General features: G+C 37.6%; 1 protein-coding gene and 1 long non-coding RNA gene across 21 annotated transcripts in view; both read right to left on the reverse strand.

Annotated features, from left to right (window-relative positions):
- pbx3b (pre-B-cell leukemia homeobox 3b) overlaps window positions 1–8,724 on the reverse strand; it is a 157,423-nt gene extending 148,699 nt beyond the window's left edge. For 6 of the 18 annotated variants that reach the window (XM_073909806.1, XM_073909803.1, XM_073909798.1 and 3 more), the window contains exons 1-2: window positions 7,626–8,724; window positions 6,941–7,014 (exon numbers count right to left, since the gene is read on the reverse strand). In XM_073909806.1, the coding sequence (XP_073765907.1) occupies window positions 6,941–6,989 (49 nt within the window). In that variant the 5' untranslated portion in view covers window positions 6,990–7,014; window positions 7,626–8,724. Of the gene's footprint in view, window positions 1–5,146; window positions 6,904–6,940; window positions 7,015–7,625 lie in introns of those variants that run through there. The other 12 variants (XM_009304086.5, XM_073909800.1, XM_009304084.5 and 9 more) reach the window with 6 other exon arrangements.
- A 2,014-nt stretch (window positions 8,725–10,738) lies between these two features.
- LOC141375665 (uncharacterized) overlaps window positions 10,739–15,124 on the reverse strand; it is a 60,927-nt gene continuing 56,541 nt past the window's right edge. For 2 of the 3 annotated variants that reach the window (XR_012384464.1, XR_012384462.1), the window contains 2 exons: window positions 12,517–12,594; window positions 10,902–12,441 (listed from right to left, as the gene is read on the reverse strand). This is a non-coding gene — a long non-coding RNA (uncharacterized lncRNA). Of the gene's footprint in view, window positions 12,442–12,516; window positions 12,595–15,124 lie in introns of all 3 variants that reach the window. The other variant, XR_012384463.1, reaches the window with a different exon arrangement.

Consider the following 15,124-nt stretch of genomic DNA (forward strand, 5'->3'; position numbering starts at 1 on the left):
TATCTTGAAGCTATGGTTGATAAGTACGGTGAGAAATCACACTGATGTGCGTGTATCTGCATTTGTCCAAGCCTTTGCTATATGCAACAAGAAGCAGATTAGCCTCATATATGTAAAAATATGGAGCATTTCCTCGAGGAAGACACGTGAAAGCTTGCGATTACGGATTTCCTCTTCACCTTGTTTTTTTTGTATTCTTTTTTACCTCTCACACGCTTGACATCCATCCGTACCCTTTCTGTGTTTCTTTTAATTCCTTCATCTGCTCTTTCTTTTCCAAAACCACCTTTCACTGGCGAAAGCAAAGGGTTTTACGGCACTGTAAGGAAGATAGCAGTCACTCTTCCTCGATTTCAAACACCAAGTCTTGTAATGGAAAGAAAGGGAGAGAAGGACAGAGAGATAAAGAGAGAGAGGGAGAGACAGAGAGAGAGAGAGGGGCCATGGCATTCAGGAGTCCAGGCGCCCTGCTGAGCAGAAGCCATTCTGCCTTACACTATCTTGTCACTGCAGACGCATCGCTGGGGCAGACGTGAACAAAAAGCAGCCCAAAGTCAATTGTCTCCACTGCTGAATGGCTTTCTATTGCGGGCTGCATACATTTACTCAGGCATTTGCTAAAAAGAAAAAAAAAATGGCTTGTGCTATTGTAACTAAAGGCAAGAGAGGAGGGTGACACTCACTAATATTTACTTTGGATCATAACGACCCAGGCTCGTGATGATGTCATAAAGAGACGGAGACGCACGGCTTCCCACCTCCACAAATATGGATCACGAGCCGGAGTCAATTTTTCATCGTTTCATGGTTAAGTGCTCCTTTGTTATTTCGTAATTAGCAAACAATTAATGAGTATGTTCTCTCATTAATTAATAATCGGTAATTACGGAGTATTAAAACAAGCCGTCACGTTCTTAATAATCCAATCAATTGATATTGAAAATATCGCTTTTGTGTTACGCTACCCCCCTATTGTTAATAAATAAATAGCAGATAAATAAATAAATAACAATAAGAATTCGAGAAATAACAACAATAACCCAGCAGATGTCAAATTAACTTCAGGGTAGATTTAGTTGGCTCATTACCGCTTTGTCGGGGCGCCTCAAAATGAATGGTCCCCGAGGGTTTAAGAAACGCTTACTCTCCAAATCCTTGCATTCCATTTTTTCAAGGTAATGCTTTTAGCCGGCCTCGCATGTGGTTAATTACGACGGTGCCTACAAATTAATTCAGCCGGTTCAGAGTGCACAAAGAAGGGTCTCGCAGCGGATGCACAAATAACAACACGCAGCCCTGAAAAATAGCGTACGTGAGTGCATGTGTGTGTGAGGGGAACAGCACAGCGGGGGCCACACCGCCAGCTTCCTGCAGTCTCTCCTCCAGACCTCCCGTTTCTGAACTTGATGAGTCAAAGGTCAGAAAAACAACAAGTCAATAGGCAGGCAGCGGCCGCCGAGGCAGCAAACAGGGGAAGAGGAGAGAAACCGAGAGAGAAAGAGGAGCCTATGATTTTGGCCCTGTAATAGTTTTCTGTAATCTCTCTGTATTGATTAAACCTCACTTCAGAAAGGAGTGTTGCTTCGGAGCACACCTAAACCCCCCCTGTCTTCTTTCTCTCTTTCCTGGTCAGAAATGCCATATGGAGGTAATCTTTCACCTTTGTTATTCCTCGCTGCTCCCGCTGCATCTGCCACTGCTGCCGCCAGCCCTGCTCTCTACCGGCGGAGAGAAAGCAAACAACCCGAATGCACACACACACACACATACACTCGCCGTCTGATTAGCACACAGTCAACCCAGCAGAGGTCTTCCTCAATTCTCGGCTGCACTTCTGTATTCCCTCTCGAAACAAGCTAGACAAGTTTATTCTCCCCACGTTAAGGCTTCTTTCACCATCGGTGCTAGGATTTCTTTATCACTGACATGTTAAATGTTAACAGCACCATCGTTAGAAGCTAAAATAAACTGATTTGTTAATTACCTCACCAAAAGAGCTGACCCGAGCACTTTAGTGGGAGTGGATGACATTGTATAATGGTGTTATGATATAATTTAACTTGTAAAAAAAAATTGTCGGTCGAGGCCACAGGTCTTAGGAGACCTAGAAAAACAGACACTTAAAAAAAGAAAAAAAGAAAAGAGAGACTGAGAAAGCAGAAAAAAACAGCATCTGCTAACACAAAAATGATTTTCAAGCATTCTGCCACATTCCCTTCATTTGATTCATTTAAATGCAAAAGCGAGAGAAAGTGGAAGGGAAGAAAAAAGAAAAAACAAACCCCTCCTGCTAAAAACACTCAATTTACTGACAGGCAAATGACTTCACGCTGCCACTTAATCTCATTTCTTGCATAATGCCCTCTAATTAGCATATCAAAGTGAATTAATACTTCTAGGGCATTAGCAATGGGGAAATCTACTCAGGGCCTCCAGTAGCAGTTAGTGGAGTGCCAAGAAAGCTCCCCAACACTACAGACAGCTTTGCATTGCAAAATGCTTCTATCCATTTATCCGCCATGTATGTATCTCTCTCCTCCTCCACACACCCTCTCTCTCTCTCTCTCATCATCTAGCCCAGCCACTCTTTGAAAAAGAGAAAGATTTTTTTCTTCATGCCGATTCTCCGCAGTGCCCCGGGGATCCCGAAAACAACTCGAACCTTTCAGCTCGACAAGACTTTGAATTTGCGGTAATCTGTGGTTAATCTGACAATTAACTCAGCACGTTTTTACATGACGGTTGTCATTCACAGCCTTTAGAATAAGCGTTAAAAGAGTTTTCTTCCACACATCTCGCAGTTTTAGGGGGCGCATCTCTGACATTCTCATAGTCAAGGCAAAAGTACACACTCATGCATCCCGAACAGTCACACAGATCATCTCTGTTCGCTCGCTCTACAAACAGACGTACATACACAGCTTTTCCTTCTCACTGTTTACATAGTTACAGTACAAACACTTCAGGTTTGATTTACCCTTTTTGCGCCTTTAAGCCCCCTTTGCATCAGATCCAAAAGCAACAATGAATGTTTCATCTTTTCAAAGCTCTGTTCTCTGCTGCAATTGGCAAATACAAGGCCAAGAAATCTGTCCGATTGGAACTTATTCATACATCAGCGCTGGCAGTTGTTAGCATTTTCTCTTAGTGTATAAAGAGAGATACATTTAGCAGTGACTCTATGGCACAAACTGTACTGTATCAATATCACACTCACCAAGTTCAACAATGACAGCTATTTGTTGAGTAGTGACGCAACTTGAAAGTTTTACCATTTCACTAAGAAAATGAGCTAATTCAAGGCTAACATGAGCAAATTAAACCTTCACAGCAGTTGTTATTTGCAAGTGCATACACAAGTTGCACAGACAGTGCTGTCCGATGACTTCCAGGAACTAAATCATGTCAGAATTTAGCATTTTTGCATTGCTCCTCTTTGCAGTGGATGCAATGGCATAAACCCTCACGACAAGCCCTCAATTCTTTTGCGCATCTGTTGAGTATGATAAGCGAAATGCACATACGGCTCTGACACAAGGTGTTCACGAGGTATGTGTGAGGTGCATTAAAAGCATAAAAGCTGCACAGAAGATGTGTTTGGATGAAAAGAAACAAGAAGGAGTAGCAGTAGTAGCATGCTTATCAGTGCAAGTCTTTCTTATCACTCTGATGAGACAATGTCCTTCAACGTTGCTGTGGAGAAAAAAAGAAGTCTTCCGCTAAGAGTGAAAAAACAACAGCTTTTCACATCTCTCAACATCGGCGCACTACACCGCAGGTGAATTTAAGCACTAGTCTAGATTCAAAATTACATTTGACCATAAAACATCACTTCAAAGAGCGAGGAAACAATGAAAACTGAACGTACATTTACAGCGTATGAAAATAGCATGCTTGTGTTCACTTGTGAGTTAATAAACAAATTAGCAGAATGAAGCTTGTTAGGAAATTAGTCCGGATGCGTTAAGAAGGGAAAGGGGAAAAAAGAAACCATTCAAACAGGCAGCGTCAAAGGGATTAACCGAGATTACAGCAACTGAGCTAGTAAACAAGCTCATTTAAATAATTAGCATACTTAGGGACTCTACTCTTTATGCATATTTAATTAGAGCTATAATGTAATAAGGGACATAGCTGTATTAAACGTAACATGATAGGTGCACATGGAAGCACAGTCAACAGCTGGAGGTGCATTTAAAATAATGAAAATGCTTGTACAATAGGAAATTAAATGCAAAGGATAGGTCTTTGTAAAAAAATATATATATAAATATGTTATAAATATGTTTAGATTTAACTGCATTTGTGAGCAATTAATGGATTATGTAAATACACAAATATTAGTTTAAGAGACAAGTATTGCATGTAAACACCTGGAATGTTCATACTTCATACACAATCTACACACAAACATACTTATATATATATATATATATATATATATATATATATATATATATATATATATATATATATATATATATATATATATACACACACACCTATTTCACACCATAGACAAGATAACTAAATTTCTAAATTACTAAAAGTGACTAAATTTCTTTCTGTCTTATCACAATACAAAACAGTGGCCACTTCAAGCTGTCAAGTAGCATTTACTAATCAATTTCTGGCTTCTTTTTTTCACTCCTCATTCTCTCTTTTTCTGGACAGACATAAAGAACAACTCAAGCAGACCGGGCGGTGGATCAGGGCCTTGCCCTCCCGCAGTTGAGACCTCCAACGCCCGAGAAGTTCATTAAGTTTTATGATCTTCCTCCAGTCAGTTCTGCTTATAAGCCACACAAAGGCCACAAATCTGGCAAAGCACTAATCTCCCTATACAACCACACAGAGGCATGATAAACACATGAACTAAAATTTGAATGCAATTCCATTTCTGTAATAATCATAATGAAAACTCATATTTGGTCTCTTTATGTAAATTAAACATTTCTCTGTTTACAAAATCAAACAAATATTAAAGTTCTAAAGTTTGTTTAATTTTACAAAGCATATAAACTTGCTTATTTCAACATGCTATAAAATAAGCTTTCATTTTATTTAGCTAAGAAAAATAAAATTACAGACAAAAGCACAGTTCTTAGTCAAATTCAGTGCGTTTACCATTATGTTTTAGGCTCACCTTACGAATTTCGCTCTGCTATTCTCCTTCAGCATTATCCAGAAATACACACTGCACATTCCTGGTAAAAGCCCCTTTTCTAATGGTCTCTCAGGGTTCTGCATATCAGGTTATGTGGTCATTCTCTCTTTATACCTGCGCCCTGCATGATTGCTGAAGGCGCGCGCTTTTACGCACATCACGCGCGTTAACCGTCGCAGCATAAAGGGAAAACTGCACATTAAATTACATCCACTAAACTGCCGGACGTTCTAAACTGATTCTGTTTTAACGGGTGCTGATTTCCCCCTCAAAGAAAAAAAAAACTATCTTTTGTGAGACAGTGACATATGCTAATGTTCCGTGTCATTGGGGCAGGCGGTATATAGCCTTGGTAACGCACGTGCTGAATTGATGTTGTATCTGTCATTGGACTTCATCTACAGTGCGCGCTCGACAGACTGTTTCAGAGGTGCTCGAGTGTCAGAAAGAGTGAAATATTTTGTGTTTGATACAGACATGCGTATATCAACTGAAATAAAATAATTCTAATCCAACAAGAAGGAGCAATGCACAAGAAAGTAAACATTATGCAGAATAATGTGCGCCTGTACTTCTGCCAAGATACAATTCTTAATATAAGGTCCTTGAATGGAGTCAGTCAGTTGCCACTCAATGCATTGCTGAATTCAAATGTTGAAATTTAAATATTAAAACTATTTTTACACTTCAAGATCTAGGTCAGTGGTCAGATAGGTCATAGGCCACAGTACAAAAATATTATTAGATGTTAATAATTAAATAACAATATTGTTAAGTGCCAAAGAAGTGGCAACTTCCAGTTATTTACACTTTCCAGGCTCCTTAATAAATAATGAAAAAAATCTAAACATAAATATAACCATGTCTAAAATTTAATATTAGTTTTATTACAAGATAACCAGAATTCTTGTATAACAATGAGGGCATTCCCAGCCAAAATTTGTCATCTAAATATTTTTACAACTTTGGTTGCATCAAACTAATAATAAATAACTTATCGATCCCTCCTGATCATAACAAGTGCGTTTTAGCACACAAAAGAAAAGGAAAAAAATCAACAATGACACAATAAAGCCAAGCATCTTTGCACGTGTCGGTGAACGATGTAACCTTCACAGCGCTGGCGTCTTTCGGAATAAAATGGGGGCAATAATTAACTGCAGGACCGCCGATACTGCCAATAATTATCCAGTAAATTGGTCGCATAATTAGCCAGAGGAGCGCAGGAATTGGACCGCTCTCTCTCCGAACCACGAACACGCGCAAACGCTCTCAGGGCGTGCAGTTAAACAAAACAAGCTTAATATTAAACCAACACCGCACAAAGCATATCCTCAGTGGCAGATGCAGAATATCCCGAAGATGCATAATTGTCGAGCAATTCCCCAAGTGTGGGTCTTGCTTGATTAAATGAATGGTGTGAGAATAGCGCGCTGTAAACAAGGGAACTGCCGGGGTGCCTCTCTCTCATTCATGCCCCAGAAGAAGGCACTCGGTTCAGCCTTGTGATGCAACGCAGAAGGGGGGGAAGGATCATCGTTGTATATTTTGCAATGATAAATCCAATTATGACTATTCATTTTCACAAGTGAGAAGCAGAGAAATGTGGATGCTGGATGTGGCTTGATACAACTGGACTCCGCTGACGACCAAATAAAAAAAAAACACCAATAAAGATGGCGGTGTCTGAAGGATTAGTGACACTGTTCTGTTGCTTTTTTCTTCTTGACATGTCTAATTTAGCTTCATTTGTAAGGGTATGCATTATCTTACCTGTTTTCTCTTTGATCTCGCAGAGCACACTGAAGAGGGCTGGCTTCATTCTGTGACAGTTGAGCCCATGTTTCCTGTGCCATTTGGGAGCAAGAGACGAGATTGATATATAGTCACTTAAAACTCATAATTGTGTCGCATTAAAACTTCATAAGGCATCAAGTCTTCTGTTGGAATGTATCTTTAAACTGCATTGGTTTGTTAGAAATAAACACAGACAAAGTTCACAACAAAGAGTATAATTAATTAGTGCTAAATATGTAAATTAATTTACAAAGAAGTAAAAGATTTATAGTATGTGGCTAGTGGCTGTAAAAGTATCAGGGCCTCTTCGGCTCAGAAACAGAAAAGTGAGATGTAGAAACTTTTAATGAGATGCTCACATGTGTTGAGCACTTCACCTGTGTATCATTTACATTAAAATGCACAACTTTAGCAGCTAATGTTCTGATTTAGGATAGATCTTGTGACACTGAAACGTGATTTCAACCTGTCAAATGGATTTCAGATGCAAACTTGACCTTTTAGGTTTACTATAGTGACCCAGTGGGTGAAAATTAAAAGTTAGCTAGTGTGAAAAAAAAAGTAAATGAAAGCAACATGAGCTATTGTAAAGAATCAAATGAGCAAGCATGGAATACTTTGTTAAGAAAACAATGCAAGCGTTTATATTACAGAAATGCACCAACTTTGCTTGCGCCTCGTCCAGGCTTTGGTCGGTGATGGTCATGATCTGATGCAGAATGTCACCGATGTCTTGTTTTCTTCCATCCCCATCGGTTCCGTCGTGTCCATGTGGAGGCGGCAGAGCCATGCCGCCTTGTACCGAGTGACCAGCCAGGCTGACACCGCCGAGAGTCTGCATGATCCGGGCTTGCTCGTCCATAGTCCGCCGCAACACAATCAATGCGCTCGTGCTCAGTCACTGAGATGGGTGAAATAAACTCGGATAATGCACATGCAAAAACAACTTGATTATTTCATGTGCGGCGTTTAACGGGTCGCTATCGTGCACAAAATATTGACCGTGAAGCAACGCAGAAGAGAAGAAAAATACAATAAATCGCTGGATCGCGGAATTGATGTCCCGGGAAAAGATTTAAATCGTCTTTGATCCTCCTGTAAGAATGTCCATTAGAGGAAAATTAGCGATGATCTTTCTTGTTTGTTATTGAAGTAAACTTCAGCGTTCAGGTGACAGCGGTTGCCCGTTCAATCCTGTCCGAATCTTCATGCCAATTTGTCTTTTTTCTCTTTGAAGAGCCGGGGTCCTTTGCAGATGTCTGGAATTCTTATTTGCTGTCTTCTTAGGATAATTTCGCCTTGTGCACTTCTGGAAAACTTGGACAAATCCGTAGTATTACAAAGAGTTGCAAACAAAACATCCCATGCCTCTGACGGAAAGTGATAATTAATCAAAATTAATGATTGTGTAATTAAAAAGACGCAGGTTGAGTGTGGACAACTGGCAGAATGTTGTCTTTTAAAAAGATTTCTTTTTTTTCCTCCAAAAATAAAAAAACTGCATAAGAAAATAAAAGAACCCGAGTGAAATAAATTAAACCATCAGCACCGGCGACCAGAGCTATAAAGATTGTAGAGAAAAAAATATATACAAAAACGTATAAAAAAGTTTTCTCACTTTCAGTAGGTAAAATAGAAAAACTAGCGAAAAAAATTAATCACGCGCCATAAAGCGATGCGCAAAAATATCTGCTGGCGGAAATTTATGAGTCGAGCGCGCGGGCTGTGTGTGCTTTATGTTGTTTGATGGCAGCGGTAGTGAGCGATTGACAATGTGCCAATGCCATTCACTCAGTGCGGACGTGTCAGAGAAGAAAAAAAGATACAAAATCGACATCAAAATGCACGCTCCGCCCTGCAGAGGAGGGGTCTTAGATTCTTGTCACTTCTCGCCGAAGCCCCCGAAAACAAAATGCCAGTTAGCTACTAATGATACTGCTGGTGATGATAATGATGAGAGCAGAGCATCAAATCAGCAGCGTTTAAGTCTCCGCTTTACGCGTGCCTCATTTAAAAGCGCGCCCGTGCATTTGAGATGCCGTTACATTATAAAACAAACAAAAGGTCAGAGTTTTATATTGTCTGATTCAAACTAATAATGAATTGCACGGGCCCCCTCGCTTCCTTACACCATAGTATGGTCGCCTCCACAAGCCGTGCTTGCAGGGGCAGGAAAGCAGAGGACATGTTTATAATATTGGAAATAGACGCCTCGAACCAATCGCTTAAGAGACGGCGTTTGACGGGCAGCCGGAGTGACCAATGAGCGACTCGCGCTGATCGAGAACGCCCGCCTTCGGAGCTCAATACCTTTGCTACGGTTGTACAGAGAGATCTCAACTTCTGATTGGACGTTGCCAAGGGTGACATTACTGCACAAGCAGGCGGCGCTGCGCAGCGCTCCTCGCCAGTTGCTATGGCAGCAGACTGTTCGGTGAGCTCGAAGCAAAAACACACAGCGAAACATTTGTGCGCTTCTTCCTCCGTCCGCCGCGCTCCTCTCTCTCTCTCACACACACAGGCAGCCGGCTACAGCCACAAAAACACCGTATTCCATCCACACTCCAACCACTGTTGTTCAAGGTATAGCCCAAAACACGCGTCTTTTGTTCAGTACACCAGTCACCAAAAGCATCAGTATGTGTTGTTCTTGGTCCGTCGTAAATAATAGCGCATGTAGAAGAACTGTATTCAAACGAAGTGCCATGGGGGAATTAGAGACTACTTTTAAATGATATTATTCTATCAAATATTTATTTCTTAACTCTTCCGATGATAAAATGTTGGCATTGGGAACAACATGTCTGATAACATGACACCTTTATCGTTAATTCATGCAAAAATATTAAGTAAAACATGTTTTTTTAATTATGTAAACTGATGGAATTTTAACAGCAGTTCTACTTTTTTACATTAATTGGTTGATTTTTAATGTATTAATTTGTTTAGCTTAAAATAACAAAATATTTAGTTTAACTTAATTAAGGTTCACCCAAAAATAATAAAAATTTGCTTACTATTTACTCACTAGTGTGGTTTTAAAACATATGAGTTTATTTCTTGAACACAAAATATATTTTGAAGAAAGCTTACGATTAAACATGTAACATGTAAACACTGACTTCCATAAAAGGAAAAAAAATACTATGAAAGTTAAGAGTGTTGGGTAAAAAGTAATATATTACATCTGTATGCCTATCTTAATTTTTTAAAAATAAAATAAAATAAAATGCAAACATACAAACTGAAGTGACACATTAAGCTGATTTTTAAAGTCACTTTAGATTATAAAATATATCTTTTTTTCCAAACACTGGAATGGTTCTAAGTTTCCGGTTTTCTTCAGAATATCTTCTTTTTTGCTCAACAGAAGAAATAAATAAAACAGGTAAACAGGTTTTAAACAAGGTAGAGAGAGTAAATTTTGGCAGAGTTTTCCTTTTTGGGTGAATTATACCTTTAGGAAAAGTTGACTGATCCTGATTTTCACAACAAATGAAAACATGTGTAGTTTTGACCAGAATAAATAATAATAATAATAATAATAATAATAATAATAATAATAATAATAATAATAATAATAATAATAATAATAACACATACACTACTGGTCAAAAGTTTGGGGTTATTTATTTATTTATTAATTTTTTAAGAAAAATATTCTGTTCAATGCAACATTTATTACATGTAAAACAAATGTTAAATTGTTAAATATTTATTACAATTAAAAAAAAACTGCATTCTTATTGTAGTTTCAAATGAAATGATTACTCCAGACATTATTGCTTTTATTACTACTAATTAAAACAACATGCTTATTTTGAACTACATTGTAATCTTAAACTTTTTAAAAGAATAAGTATTGATATAACATACATTTACGTTTCAAATGATTAAGAATGCATTGGTGAAAAAAACGGGTAAAACCTACTGGTTTAAATGATGCAAAAAGAGTACAAAGATTTTTAATGACAATTAATAAATATTACTGTGAGTCGTTTACACGGCAAACTATGATTTGTGCTCTTAAATTTCAAAGTTCAATCAAACTGACTTTACAAGTCATTGCAAGCAACGTACACAGTAAAAAATGCAGGGTTCCACACAATTCATTTTGTCTCAGCACAAATCGATTAAGTTTAAGTAGATTGAACATAAAATAATTAAGTTGTCTTAAAAAAAATCTCAAAAATTGTGTTGTTTACCTCATTTTAAATAAATAGTTTGAACAAGCAGCTAAATTATTTTTGATTGTACACTAAAATGACTGCATAAAAACATTACGTCGAATCTCATAAGACTTTTAAAAACATGTCACCATGACTTACTGTCTTACACTTTTCTGGTTTTGATGCTTTTTGTTTCTATATACAATACAATTTTGTTAAAAATATTAGTCAAAAGCATTTAACTACTCATTATTCAAATGTTATCAGTAAGCAAACAAATTAGCTGATTAAATTAGATTTATTTGTGCAGGAAAAATCAATAAAATAAAAGTCTCACATTATCATTGCACTTTATACTGTAGCTACAGGTTAATATTCATTATGAAATTCTCCAGTGTCATAGTTGAGGTAATGCACTTCGGCGGGGTTGCACTTCTGACAAGACAGCCTCTGATGTGAAGGGACTAATTACCAAGAATCAGAGACACATACCAAGGAAACAGAGCTGTTAATTCTTGCACAGTAAGAAAGTCAATCAGACACCCTTTCAAAAGGCACCAACATGTGATGCTACGCTGAGAATTTGTGAAATCTGGCACCAGAAAGCTCCCCGTTCCACAGTGCATGAACTGACTGAAGGCCCTGTGGAACTGCTTCCATCACTGACACACTCAACACGGCAAATTAACACGGGCTAATTAAAGAGCGAATAATCAGATATGCAGAAAATCAAAACTTCCTCTGGGATGAAGCAGTTGAGGGATAAACAATGCGGGGGAAAAAGCACACAAGGATATCTGTCAGCAGGCCTGGAGCCTCATGAAATTCATAATTTTTCGCTATGTTTTTATGCCAGAGATTGTTTTTGAAGCAAGAGTAGGTACACAAAAGAGAGGCAGAGTCGTGTGCTTGAGATGTAAAAATAGCATTTTCACAGACTGAAAATTAACTTCTTGCACCACACTCCCACAATTATTTTTTCATAGTAAATAATAGATTGCTGAAGTTTTAAAAGGATATCCTTTTTACTGGAAATGTTTGTTAAATCAGCATGTTATTTGAAGATTTATGAGTAAAATATTCATGAGTATACTATTCATGACTGTGAATAAAATTAAATACAATACAATAAAATATGTAAGAGAATAGGATGACACCTTGGCTCAGTGGTTAGCACTGTCACTTCAGAGCAAGAAGGTTGCCGGTTCGAGTCCCAGCTGAGTCAATTGGAATTTCTGTGTAGAGTTTGCATGTTCTTCCTGTGTTTGTGTGGGTTTCCTCTGGCTGCTCCGGTTTTTCCCACATGGCCTATAGGAGAATAAAATCAATTGGCCATAGTGTATGTGTATATGTGTAAAGTGTGTATGGATGTTGTCCCAGTACTGGGTTGCAGCTGGAAGGGCATCCGCTGCATCAAACATATGCTGGATAAGTTGGAGGTTCATTCCGCTGTGGCGACCCCTGATGAATGAAAGGATTAAGCCAAAAGAAAATTAATGAAAGAATGATTGTAAGAGATTAAGTACATTAAGGCAGTTGTTATCACAGAATAAGGCCTGACATGCATACTGGCGAAAATAAGAGGTGTTGTATAAAACGTAAAGGTATATTCTGCGAAAACAATCGCCAACACATATAATATCCTGCTTATTACATGGCTACCTGCCAAAAAATATAAAAACTAGAAACAAAAGGTGATGGTTATGAAAATGGCTAAATGAAGCATGCACCAACCTACATATTATTTAGTCGTAAGATGCCGCCAAACAATCAAAAACAGTGGCATGACAGACAAGCACATGAATACACAGGCATTCATTTATTTGCCCTTTATTCATCAGCGGTCACCACAGCAAAAATGAACCGTCAACTTATCCAGCATATGTTTTACATAGCGCATGCCCTTCCAGCTGCAACCTAGTACTGGGAAACATCCATACAAACTCATTCACACACATACTCTACGGTCAATTTAGTTTATTTAAGCACCCGGAGAAAACCCATACCAACATGCAAACTCACAGGAGAAATGCCAACTGACCCAGCTGAAACTCGAATCAGTAAGAGGCGACAGTGCTAACCACTGAGCCACCATGTCCCCCATACATAGGCGTATGTACTGTATGTGAATGTATTCACTGTTGCTCAAGGTGATTCAAAGTATCCAGACAAGCCTGCATTGTTCATCGGTTGTTATCTCAGAATAACATTAATGTCATGCCAGATCAATCTGAATCAATTATTCAACAGCCATATAATAAAAGCAAAGAATGTCTAGATTTTAACATTGCTGTTTTAAGTCATTGGAGAGCACAACTGTTTTAAATAAAGTTAATACAAAAGTGTTCATTCTGTCATTACTCACGATCATATACAGTTGAACTCAGAATTTTTAGCCCCCCTGAATTATTTATTTTGTTTCCCCAGTTTCTGTTTAACGGAGAGCTAATTTTTTCAACACATTTCTAAACATAATAGTTTTAATAACTCATTTCTAATAACTGATTTATTTTATCTTTGCCATGATGACAGTAAATAATATTTCACTAGATATTTTTCAAGACACAACCATACAGCTTAAAGTGACATTTAAATGCTTAACTAGGTTAATTAGTTTAACTAGGCAAGATGAGGTAATTAGGGAAGTTATTGTATAACAATGGTTTGTTCTTTAGATTATCGAAAAAAAATAGAGCTTAAAGGGGCTAATAATTTTGTCCTTAAAATGGTGATTAAAAAATTAAAACCTGCTTCTATTCTTGCCTAAATAAAAAAATAAGACTTTCTCCAGAAGAAAAAATATTATCAGACATACTGTGGAAATGTCCTTGCTCTGTTATACATCATTTTGGAAATATTTAAAAAAGAAAAAGAATTCAAAGGGGGGCTATTAATTCTGACTTTAACTGTATTTCTAATACTCAGAGACCTTGGCTCATTTTCAAAACACAAATGAAAATATTTGTAAAGAAATCGAAGAGCTCTTTGATCCTTCACAGACCAGAAAGGTCTCAAAATGTTAAGACATTGTCAAAACATTTCATGTAACCGTAAAACTGCTGTTCACCAAAAAAAAAAAAAAAAAAAAAAAGGTCTGAAATGAAAAACCTGATCTTGTGAACACGCTTACTTTAACACACAGAAGAGAAAATGTTGAACTAATTTTCTCTTTGTGTGTGTCTGTGTGTGTGTGTGTGTGTGTGTGTGTGTATGTGTGTGTACAAAACTATTCATGTCGGTTCATAAAATTATGAATAAACCACTAATAAAGTTACATAATATGTTACTAGACTAGACTTTAATATTTCGGCACCCAGGCATCTATGGAGGATGAGAGAGCTCTCATATTTCATCTAAAATACCTTGACTTGCGTTCTGAAGATGTGTTCTGAAGATGAGCAAAAGTCTTGAAGGGATCGGAATGACATGTGGGATGAATAATAAATGACAGAATTTTTATTTTGGGATGAACTAACCCTTTAGCCTTTAGAAACTCCATACCAATTAGCTTGAGCTACAAATAAATACATTTATTCCATGTTTGTGTAATAAGTACTGTCTTATTACCAAGAGAATCTATATGGAAATATAAAGGAATTTGCCATTTTTATGAATTACAGGGGTTTTAACTTTTAAACTTTGCAATGCATTGTGTTGTGTTTAAAATTAAAATACTATAAAATGACAGTGAAAGTAAAAGGATAATGTTCTTACGTTGGCTTTATCAAAATGACAATTTTATTCTGTGCTGCACTTAACACGGTTTTACTCTGTGCCATATTTAATACGCAAAGGTTGCCTTGTGATCTGCGCATCAATCTTCCTGAACAATACGAATCAAAGTGTAGAATTTATAGTGGCATATTTACTTCATCTCTTGTGTATGAACTGGTGTTCAGAGCAATTGATTAAATTCTTCGGGTGCAATAAGTGGGTGATATATTAGTCATGGATCATGTTAACACAGTTACTGGATCCTGAGCAAGAATAA

The sequence above is a fragment of the Danio rerio genome, chromosome 8 (genome assembly GCF_049306965.1).
Source record: "Danio rerio strain Tuebingen ecotype United States chromosome 8, GRCz12tu, whole genome shotgun sequence".
NCBI classification, from domain to species: Eukaryota; Metazoa; Chordata; class Actinopteri; order Cypriniformes; family Danionidae; genus Danio; species Danio rerio.